Source organism: Notamacropus eugenii, chromosome 7 (assembly GCF_028372415.1).
Source record: "Notamacropus eugenii isolate mMacEug1 chromosome 7, mMacEug1.pri_v2, whole genome shotgun sequence".
Classification (NCBI taxonomy): domain Eukaryota; kingdom Metazoa; phylum Chordata; class Mammalia; order Diprotodontia; family Macropodidae; genus Notamacropus; species Notamacropus eugenii.
Window position 1 is genome coordinate 57,950,003 of NC_092878.1, and position 12,136 is coordinate 57,962,138.

At 37.8% G+C, this 12,136-nt stretch overlaps 1 protein-coding gene across 2 annotated transcripts in view; it reads right to left on the bottom strand.

The window, feature by feature from the left end:
• Window positions 1–12,136, bottom strand: part of NEK9 (NIMA related kinase 9) — a 38,766-nt gene that overhangs the window by 19,739 nt on the left and 6,891 nt on the right. For both annotated transcript variants that reach the window (XM_072625007.1, XM_072625008.1), the window contains 8 exons: window positions 11,170–11,225; window positions 10,560–10,630; window positions 9,239–9,344; window positions 7,161–7,292; window positions 5,277–5,387; window positions 4,438–4,502; window positions 3,240–3,290; window positions 2,623–2,815 (listed from right to left, as the gene is read on the bottom strand). In XM_072625007.1, the coding sequence (XP_072481108.1) occupies window positions 2,623–2,815; window positions 3,240–3,290; window positions 4,438–4,502; window positions 5,277–5,387; window positions 7,161–7,292; window positions 9,239–9,344; window positions 10,560–10,630; window positions 11,170–11,225 (785 nt within the window). The remainder of the gene's footprint in view (window positions 1–2,622; window positions 2,816–3,239; window positions 3,291–4,437; window positions 4,503–5,276; window positions 5,388–7,160; window positions 7,293–9,238; window positions 9,345–10,559; window positions 10,631–11,169; window positions 11,226–12,136) is intronic.

Genomic DNA, 12,136 nt, shown 5'->3' on the forward strand with positions numbered 1-12,136 from the left:
AGACAGTTTTTTAAAACAAGAAGACCCCCTCAGCTACCTGCTGTTAACAAGCCTGAAGAAGCCAATGTCTTAATCAATCAATAAGCATTTGTTAAGCACCTACTATGTGCTAAACACTGTGCTAAGCTTTGGGAATACCAAAGAGGAAAAAGACAGTGGCTGCCCTCAAGGAGCTTACAATTTAATGGGAGAGACAATATGCAAATAAATATATGCAAAGCCAAGTATATACAGGGTAAGTGGCAAATAATTAACACAAGAAAGGCACCAGAATTAAGAAGGGTCAGGGAAGGTCCCTACAGAAGGCGGGCTTTTAACTAGGGCTCGAAGGAAGCAGGGGAAGCCAGGGGACAGAGATAAGAGAGCATTACAGGCATGGGCGCCAGTCAGAGCTGAGAGACGGAGCATGCTGTGTGTGGAACAGTTAACAGGCCAGTGTCACACGGAGGGGAATAAGATGTGAAGGGAGGAGCGGACTGGGCTATGAAGCGTTTTATGTTTGATCCTGGAGGTGATAGGGAGCCACTCAGATTTATTAAGTAGGAAATGACATGGTCAGACCTGTGCTTTAAAGGAAAATCACTGATTTTCTGAATGGAGAATGGACTGGAGTGAGGACAGACTTGAGGCAGACAGATCCATTAGCAGGCAATTGCAATAATCCAGGCATGAGGTGATGAAGGGCTGCACCAGAATGGTGGCAGCGTCAGAGGAGAGAAGGGGGCCTATGAGAGATGTTGCACAGGTGAACTCAACAGGTCTTGGCAAGATTGGATATGGAGGAGAAATACAGGATGACTCCTAAGTTGTCAGCCTGTGAGACTGCGAGAATGGTGGTGCCCTCCATAATAATAAGGAAAGGGTAGGGGTGGGGTGGGGAGGAGAACAGGAAAGGAGGGGTTTTAGTAGGACAGAAAATGAGTTCCATTTTGCACATGTTGAATTTAAGATGTCTAGATGTCCAATCAGAGACATGTGAAAGGCAGATGGAGATGGGAGGTTAGCAGAGAGGCTGGGGAAAGATAGGTACAGTTATCCCTTCCACATCATGGGGGTTAAGGGTGCCGTGCCCCTAGGATCTGGATAATTTGAGGAATCTGAATAAAAATTTTTGGCCCTCCTTTCATACCAGAGAACTCTGAATTTTTTCTTTTTCTTTTATGTGGTGTATACAGTATTAAAAAAAATGTTGGTATTATACAATACTATATATCTATTTTATGCATTTCTGAGATTCTAAACTTCTTCGATGTCAGCTACTGGCCTTTGTGTGTTGTCTGCAGCTTCCACATGACTCCCCCAAAATTTCCACTTCATTTCTTATGCCAACCTGCGATGTGTTGAAACTGTGATGGGGAAAGCCTCGATGTGGAAGGGATAACTGGAGATTTGATAATCTACCTATCATCACACAGAAGATAATTAAATCCCTGGGAGAGCTGATGAGATCACCAAGTCTTCAGCCCCACATTTCCAAGGTTTGTTCATTTGGAATTTTAGATTTTTTAAAGATAATCATTCTTTATTCTTTTTCAAAGAATCTTAAATTTATTAGCACAGACTTCAGTACTGGATAATTTTTTAAATTATTTTTCCTCTTTGGGCTCTTTCTCATTTCTAATTTTCTTGATTTGGGTTTGTGCTTTTAAAAAACTAGACTTAATTGTTCAGCAGGTTTTTATGGTGTCTTTTCATAAACTTTTGGATTTATTTTTTTAAATGTTTTCTTACTTTCAATTGTATTGATATATACTTTGATCTTGGATACTACCCTTTTTTCAGCGTTTTTTTGTTGTTGTTTATGCTATGTTCCTAAGTTTTTTAGGTACAGACTTTATTAAATTTTTCTCTTACTAGTAATAAAGGTAATTCAGTACTGCATGACTATGCCTCTAAGATTATTATGTAGTATCTCTATTGTCACTATCTTAGGTGTAATCTACTACTGTTTTTTATGGTTTTCTTTTCCTCAGTCAACTAATAACGTTTATAAAAAAAAAATTTTTCACAAAAGCCCTTTCCATTCTTACCTCCTTTCTCACTTCTCTCAAACACTATTTCTCTGATACCCTTTTGGAATCTTTAGTGATTTATCCCAAACAATCTTCTGAGGATTCTCACATTTTTAAAGTAACCATTTCATTTTGGTTGTTTTAACTACTTACTGTTTTTGCTAAGAGGGACTATCTATTTTTCTTGTAACACACACTTTGCAATTTCATCCACAGCCTCACTGAAACACGGGTTCTGTCCTTTGCTAGTAAATAATTGTAGGGAACCAATTATATAACAAGATTAATGTTCACTTCCTTGTGGGCTAAATTTCTCGAGCCCTTTCTTCAGTGGTAAACATTTGGCTCAAAAAAATCTACCACTACTCTCAGAGTATGGTCAAGAAACTACCTCTCTAAGGAATATCTATAACTTCTCAGTCCACAATGACAGAAGCTCCACCCAGTCTCTCTCGAGTCTTTTTTAATCCCTCAAATTTTCAGAATTTTTGATTTCTATTTCTGGGATTCTGTAGTATGGGTCCTTCCAACAAGATACTAAGGCACCTTTTGTCCCGGAGAGATCTCTGCGTAGCATGCTGGATTAAAGAAGAGTTTCTCTCTCACTTACCACCCAGGTGTATAACTCCTTCTCCACTGTCACCACAGCAAAGTGAGTATTGCCTGCACACACCTGCCGGGCACTACATCCACTCTTGATGACATCTAGCTTCTGGGGAGTGGATTTTCCACCTCCCCAAACATAAACCTCACTGGTCCGTGATGTTACCACTGCAATGGGAGTCTCACTCACAGTACTTGACCTGCACAAAAATCCCATAAAACATGGACTCACTTAACAGATACTAAATCAAAATGGAATGCTTCTAGTTTCTTTCCTGAAAAGAAAGAATGACAATGGGTATTTAAGGATATGGCAGTTTTCTTCCTATCAATTCATTACAGTCTTAATCCTCAGTTACAGCATCCTTGATAATTTTAGCACTGCAGCTCTGTAACAGTTTGGCCAAGGTACCTCACTGTACCCACTCTCATTTAGGATTTTGGTCACGTACACCACATTCCTTCTCAGAAATGACCATCAGAAGGTTAAACTAATGAGAGCTCCTGGCAAGATACAAAAAAACAAATGACATCAGACTAAAGCACAGACCAGAAGGAGGTGATGAAGGCAAATTAGGGTAAAGTCTACTTCGTAAGACTCTCTACTCAATGGGGTACAGTTACCTTGGTCTCTTTGTTGGCCCATTAAGCAGTGTGACTTTTTCCTCCATCTCTCTGCCAGAAGAAAGGTAAAAACACATAAAACAATAAGATGACAACATTTACTTTGGGATGATACCCTTTATGGACATTGTGGGATTCCTACTTTACCAGAAGATTATATGTTTAGAGATGGAAAAAATCTCAGCGGTCATTAACTCCAACTCCTTCATTACACAGATGAGGTAACTGAGTCCTAGAGTGACTAAATGATTTGCTTAAGGTCCCATAGGTTATACATGGCAGAACCAGGATATGAGACCAGGTCTCTCTGACTTTAAAGCCACCATTCTTTCCACAGAACCAAGTTGCCTCTTTGATTAATCTGAATCCTTTCACAAATCACACAGTCTAGGTATAAGTACAGCCTATTGAACATGATTAATTGGTCCCACAAAAACAAAATGTAGGTGAAATGACATTACTGGAGTCCATTCCATGAAAATAATGCAATAAATTACATTACTGGACGACTAATTAAACAATATCATCATGTATCTCACAACTTTATGGGAGGACTGGATTAAAAATGTATTAATGATACTATTGTGAAATGATGACGGTCACAGCAAAATTACCTTCCTCCATCACAAGGTTTGACGGATTTGCTATTGGAGAAGCAGCAAGGTACAACAGACAGGGTACTAGATCTTTAATCATGAACTGGGTTCAAATCCCACTTCAGATACGTATTAGCTATGTGCCAAATCACTCAGCCGCTCTGCACCTCAGTTTCTTTGTCTGTAAAATAAGAGGTCTGCTCTACATCTATGACCCTATGAACTTTCCACAGGGCATGTCTCTACACTAGTAGATAATAACCCTGTCATAATTTGCAGGAGAAGACTGAGTTCTAATTCCTTTTGATTCAAAAGCATTAAGTATAGAACTCTTCCGAACAAAACATTATAGATTCGTCTATACACTTTTGGAAAAACATGAGCCAGAGAGATGAAAAATTTTGATTTCCCTCAACCGATTCTAGTGGAAAACCAAAACTCTAGACATAAGAGATATCAGACAAAAATCAAAGAATATACATACACACAAATCTTAAACTGAGCATACGCATCAGAAGGGGTCAGTTAGGCTTCTCTGAGTAGGTCTCTCACCAAACAACATTCTGCAGAGAGAGAGCAGAATGACCTGCTTGCATATTTACCTCCTTCGCTTACAGAGAAGTGGACAATCCAGAAGTTCATCAGCAGTGGGCCTTTTCTCAGGGTCCTGAGGGGAAAAATTGAACAGATGGTTTGTTTTCAAGGGAATGGTAGGTTCAGCATTTTACCTGCACTTAAGGGCTCAACAATAGTCAAAAGGCATTTGTTAAACACTGGCATGTCAGTCTGAAAAGATTCAACACCATAGGCTCAACTTTTCAGCAGCCCATGTTTGTAGGTCAGTGGGAGTATTTTATGTTTACCTGCCCTTGTTAATAATACCCACAGTAAATAAATTGACAGCATCAGTGGGTAGTTTGATGTATGTATATTTTATAAGTAAAATATTTCGTACTTCTGCTGAGCCACAGATAGGTATTAAAATGTATACTGATACCCTCAATTCAAAATTTGAAAAAAAAAAGAATGTTAAAATTATTATATGTAATTGGGAAAAAATAAAATACTAAGTAAGATTTTAAAAATAAAATAAAATTTAAAAAATTATAAATCGATACTCTCAGGAAAACATTCACTAAATTTTTTTTGAGTGGAAGCAGACAGTACATAAACTGTAATTTATACAGGGCTCTGTGGAAAGTGTTTTTTTTGTGCATATACACACATATATGTTATATATACACATAGATGTACAACACACACATACATCTCACATATATATCTGTATGTATATATGTTTGCACGTATATGTGAGTCCATAGCGCACACACACATACACACACACACATTCACACACACATATCAATTCTCTCAGTTGCTCTTAGCCTCAGTTTGTGGGGATAAGACAGAAGATGACAAACTGAAATCAAGTAATGCTCACCTGATCAAGGCATGAATGAACCATCTGGATCAACTCTAAAGAATACTGGCTGGAATCTACTTCCATGGCACGGATCCCTTGCACGATCTTCACACACAGATTAAGAGGATTCTAGGAGTCAATGACGAATGTGTCATCTTCTGTACAAAAGAACGATGCTATACAAACTGAGGATTTTTTTGGTCATCTTTTTAAAGAAGTGGTGATAGTTTTATGTCAATTTATCTTTTCTTACCCCAATACCTCTTATGAGCTACTAGCAGGCATTTCTAAGACACCTGGTCAGTCAGAGGTATGGTTTACTATTATACTGAATGCAGCTAGCTGATCAACATGAGGAACAAAAACCTTACCTCCAGACCTCAAGATCACAATACTGCAGCTTAACTAACCAGACAGAAATGAGAAGAAAGTCATGACAAGGCCAGGAAGAAGAGTCAAACCACAAATTCTGGACGTGAGGGATGGAAAGTGTAACTCAGGGTGTAACAAAATCTGAACCAAATGAAAAGAAAACGCAGAACAATCATGCTTCTTTGCTTCCAGTAGCTTCTTTGCCCTGCAAGTGTTATAGTATGTAAGGCAATGATTCTGGGTAGATAAACATCAAGACCCAAGATACAAGAAAGATGTTGGAGAGAATGAATTATTAAAGTAAGTAATTCACAAAATAAGACAACCATTGGAATGATGAGCTGGTTTTGTCCAAGAAAAATCTAAAACTATCATAGTGGGAAGTGGATTTCAGGGCATTCTGGCTATTAGGAGACGATCAAGCATGACAAAATATTGTCTTGAACACTAGTAGGCAGAAAATCATTTTTTTCTCCTTTCCATAAACACTCATGAATATGATTTAAATTTTTTCAGTCTCTCCATAGTTGTTAAAATTTTCACTTTTTTTGTGGTAGGTAACAAAGTATGTACCCGTCAGCTAGGGAATGGCTAAACAAGTTGTGGTACATGAATATTGTGAATTACTGAGCTGTAAGAAATAATGAATACGAAGAATACAGAGAAGCTTGAGAGAACTTAAATGAACTAACGTACAGTGAATAAGCAGAACCAGGAAAACAACATACACGACGACTATAACAACGTAAATGGAAAGCCGATAAAAACTGAATGCTGAAATGACGAAGCATGGTCAGAGAAAAGATGAGGAAATAGGCCTTTCTCTCTTTACTAGAGAGTGGGGATATATGGAATGACTCCTCTGCTGTCAGAAGAGATTGATACCTCCTTTGGTTTTACTGAATTGTTTTTCCTTTGTCACCAGGAAAAGCTCACTGAAGAGAAAAGGTAGGTATTACTGTTGAGTAGTTTCAGTCATGTCTAACTCTCTGTGACCGCATTTGGGGTTTTCTTGGCAAAGATACTGTAGGAGTTTGCCATTTCCTTCTCCAGCTCATTTTATAGATGAGCAAATCCAGGCAAACAGGGTAAAATGATGTGCCCAGAGTCACACAGTTACTAACTGATCACGTCTTCCTGACTCCAGACCTGGTGCTCTATCCACTAAGCCACCTAACTGCCCCCAGGGAGGAGAAGGAATGTAATTTAAAAACAAAAGAAAACTGACCTAGTTCCCTAAACTGGAGCATCCTACCATAATCTTTAATTAATTTTTATCGTTTATACCTGTTTGCAGAAGTGACAATCTAAGAAATGATGATATTACTTGTATTGTACTACCTACCTCACAGAGTTGTTATGAGGAAAATGTTTTGTGAACTATAAAGCACCCCACAAAAGTGAGCTATCACCGCAATACCACACACACTAAAATGAATGAACTTAATACAGTTAAGAGTCTCACAAAGGAAATTTTTTCCTGTAAATTGACTTTTGTCACCTTTATATAATAAAACCACACCAACTTACTGTTGCATCAAAGGTCCTCTTTAGGGTGAGCAGCTCAAAAATCACACAGCCAACTGCCCAGATGTCAGACTTGAAGTTGTACTTCACCCCCTGGCAGAGTTCTGGAGACATGTAGTACGGTGTGCCCACAAGCTGAACCATAAAGACAAACAAAAAAAAAACCAATAAAAAACCCCATTCTAATTAATCCGGTTTCCTGAAGCTCTTATTGCTAACAGCTCAATGTTAAACTTGTTCCAGAAGACAATTTCAGAGGTTTCGAACAAAGTATCAGAAACAGAATCCAGTTATATGATATATGTACAGCTCATGTGAGAAAATATTATTAGACTCTTTGGTTCAAACTTGCTGAATGTCTGTCAAGCTTCACAGACACAAACACACTCGCCAAAAGTTCACCAAGGGGGAAAAAATGCTGGAAGTGGGATGAATACAACAATTTGGTGGAGTAATAGTGTTCCAACTAAAATACACTGCTCCCAAAGCAACTTTTATCATGATTCAGTTTTATATCTATTCTAATACTCCAGCTTCCTAGATTTGCTCCAATTTGACAAGTATTTCCAACTAATCGAATGGTTCTGAAAACATGTTCTCAGTCCACCAATATATAGTCCTTCATATCCTAAAAGAAAAGACTACAAATACGCCAACATGAACTTGTTTTTACTAAATTTGAGAGTCACTATTTTGGTTCAGTTATGCAGTTCAACTCCACAAACAAGCGCCCACTATGAATACGACTGATGTTGGAAAAGATACAAAGATATGGTTCCTGATCTTGGGGAGCATACAACGTAGTAGAGAAGGTATGCAACACAAGTAACTTCAACACAAAATAGGATGTGGTAAGTGCAGGTGAGAGATACACAAAGTTCTAGGTAAAGGCAAAGGAAAGAGAAACTCCAATTTTCTGGCACTAGAAAAATCAGGAAAAAATTTCAGAGGAGGAGCAACTCTTTAGTTAGGTCTTGAAAGATGGGTAGAATTTTAATGGGTAGAGATGAAGGAAGGGTATGAATAAAAGGCAGTAAGGCAGATGAAATTCTTTAGAAGAAAAAGATTATGATAAGTTTTCTGTTTCTATGTAATTTTTTTCTTGAATTTCAACTGACCAAATGAAAGCGACTGTAAATTCAAACCTCAACAATGGTCTTTCTCTCCCTGCAAACTCACTGGCTAGCTGTCACCATCCAAAACAGTCTGAGTCCCTAAAGTAGTGATTTGCAAACCTAATTCACCCCCTAGTTCAGTATTTCTGGAGATGTCTAGGAACTGTTTCATATTTTAATTTACTGAAGTTTAAAAAAATTTTTTTTAAAAGAAAGCACTATAAAACGACCATTCAGCTAGGTGACGCAATGGATAGAGCTGTATGACACCATGTTTCCTCATTTGTGAAATGAGCCAGAGAAGGAAATGGCAAACTACTTCAGGATCTTTTGCCAAGAAAACCCCAAATGGGGTCGTAAAGAGTCGAATAGGACTGAACCAACTGGACAACAACTATAAAATGAAACGACTGACAGAGATTATGACTCCTACAAGGATGAACATTCCAAACAATTCTCCCAAATTGGGTCACAAAGAGCCCAAAACAACTGAAATGACTGAATAACAATGATAACTAGATGGTGTTCTAGGGAATATAAAAATAGGGCTACGTAGGACAAAGACTCCTGCAAGAAGAAATGTCAAAAAAACATGTAAGTATAAGAAAAAAGACTCATGAAAATTTGCCTCTGGATGAATCATTACTAAATACTGGCTTGAGGACTGTGAAACACGTATAGTGCTCTGAAGAGATCACTGCACTGGCTCCAGAGGAAGAGCATCTGAGTTCAAAGCCCACCTCTGACACAAATTTTATGATTCTGGGTAGGCTTTCGTGTTCACATCTGTAAAACAAGGAGCTGCTCCAATGATCTTTAAGGTCCTTTCCAGTTCTAGGTCTAGGATCATATGAACTAGATGGTATAGAGTCTATGCCATAGACAGAGCATGCAAAAGTTCCTTATCCTACAAGTAGACAGAAAAGGGAAAAACCACAACTGACAACAATGGCAATATATACTTACAGTTTCAGCCATAGAGTATTCAGAATTAAGTTTCTTTGCCAGCCCATAATCTCCAAGTTTTATTAGGTTTGCCTTAGTTAGGAAAATATTTAAAGTTTTTATATCTCTGAAAAAAGAAACAATACATATTAAATCCCTGGACTAGTTCCTTTTTTATCTTCTTTCTTTAGAACTCAAAGTAACCATCCTAGTGATACTATTAATGCAGTGCAAGCGTTGTCATATTCCTACACAGATCCTCTTATGAGACCCTAGTCAAAGTTCCAACACAACGACTACCAACTTTTAAGAAACTGTATTTTAACATCCAAAAGACGAACAAATAACTTGAATCCTTAACTCTCCAAACAATAGGAATGTCTCCCACATTCTAGAAGGGTGGGACAGAAAGATGATAAAACCCATGTTCTAGGTCACTTTGGTTCCTGTGGGCGAGGCTGCCTTTTCAAGCACAATTTTCTGGCAAACAGCCGCTTCAGATCAAGAGTTATTATAGTCATTTTACTATCTTCCCTTTGATTAGTTTCAGGGTCTTTACCATACCAAAGAAAAGTGATTTTAAGTCCCAGCAAGCAATGTGGCCAAACATGTTACCATCGCTGCCTACAGAGCTAGATTTCTAAATATGTTTTCTATATGATCAGATTAAAGTAAGCTCTATCTAGTTCCTTCTTTGGCTACCCTTGCTGAAGGGCTGTACGATTCATAGTAATACAGCTGACTGCTTTGAGAAAAAAAGGAGCATGTAGCAACCACCACTCAACAACTATCAAAAAGAAGATTATTATAATTAATCTTCACTGGTTAATGATTTACTCAATAAAAGTCTGCAAATTGGCCATGGTCTCAAAATGGTCTTGTTCCTTGATTAGGAAATAGTGAAAATAGACCATTATAGCAGGAAAAATAAGAATGTTTTATTTAAATTAAACAAAAATAATGTACGTGCAAAAGAACAGTACTTTCTAATTGTCTGAGTGGCTCAGAGAACATAATCTGCTTTCTATTTTAATTAACCTAACACAACTTCCTGTTTAAGTGTGGGACATGTTCATGAATTTATTGAACTCTAAATTTTACAGCTTTCACTAGCAAATGAACACTAGTAGTCTTAATTAGTGCTTAGCTTATTAGGAAGATGTGTCTATAGCCCAAACATGGTTTAGTCTCAGGAACTAAGGACAACACCCACCATTAGCCATTCTTTCATTTCTGAATTTTATTCTATGGGAAAAGATGTTACTACTCTACCAACAAAGCAAAAAAAATGCCTATGAAAGCACTGGGTTCCTAGTTCCTTGAACTTCTCTTCATTCATTACCTATGGAGTATCCCAGCTCTGTGGATGCAGCTCACTGCTGAGACAATCTGAAATAGGTACCAGACCACCATCTACAAAGACAGAAGAAATTACATTTTGTATTGAAACAAACAAATTCACTGAAAAGAAAACACAAAAGAAGCTGCAGCCAAAGTTGGATTCCGAGTCAAAGTAAATGTCCTTCTTGTTGGTTAGACAGAACAGCAGACAGAGAAGGCAAAAGCAGATCATCATCATAATATAGCTTTTATGCAGTTACAAAGTACACCAGTGACACAGACTTTTGTGAACTTTCAGAATGATACATGGTGGCAAGAAAACTAAGCAGATTTCTAAGGAGAGCTACAGATAACAAAGCAATCAGTAAGCAGAAATGCAGCCGGGGAGAGCTCATAAAGCATCATTTTGTGGGAGGAAAAACTTAAAAGCAGCTACAGACAGTCCTCCTCTTCATGAGTGACTGTACTCGTAGTCTCTTGAATACCCCAAACCTAGAAAGGCATTGACAGCAGACTGAAAGGAGCAGGGGAGAGGACAGCAAACGTAAGCAAAGAACCCCGGAAGTTAGAATGATTAAAGAACAATTTTCGCCCCTTCCATGTTGAAATACCTCTTCCTCAAACAATTTGTCCTTCTGACGCAGGATTTTATCATATAGGTTTCCTCCTAAAATTAAACAATGGAAAAAAAGAACATTCAGAGAAAAACTCTGCTTATTAACAAACTGATGTTTAGCTCCTCTACCTTTCAGTGCTTTATCCACCCACATAGGAAAGGCAGAGCTCTCAAAGCCTCTTCACAGGAAAGAACATCTCTTGGCTTTTCACTTCTTAAATATCTTATCAAAATTTCCCCTCAGGCAGCATTTTCCAAACTATGGAAAACTTTGCATCTGAAAACATATGGATGGAACCCATAAATACTGCTCAGGGAAAACTGAGGAACACCTTTAAAATAAGGTGGGTGAGTCAAGGAAATTTTAGTTCGAAATAGAGGGAATTAAGTCTATTGTTACACTGGAAAATTTTGCCATACACACATATATGCATATAATTTCATATTTAACATTTTAGGAGGAATGTATTAAAATTCTCGTGAAATCCCAATGCATCTTTCATAAAGTACTAAGGTTCCACAGAACACAGTTGCCCTAAAGAAAGTATTCCTTACCCCAACAAGTAGATTAATTGCCCAAAAGGCAAAAGTAGTGTTTTTAGAAAAGATGACGGAGTACAAAAGATCCTTTGGATACAGAAAATAAAACTCAGGTCACATTGATCCTAAGATTTAAAGGGGGAAAGGATCTTAAGAGCTGCTCTAGATCAGGCCTTGGATATGATCAATACCACTTATTTTGCTTCCTTTGATGTTCCTTTACCAACCTTTTCCGCAGTTGAGTTGTTTTGACATATTTAGGTTTTTTTTTACCAGACCAAGTTTTTTTTTTCTTGCTAAGTAAAAATGTTTCTGTATGCAAAGTCTGCCCTCAAGTTCTCCCCAGTCATTAACTGTTACCTAAGTTATCTTCTTCCCACTCAATAAGTGGTTTTGATCATCTCTCTCTTGCATATTTCCCT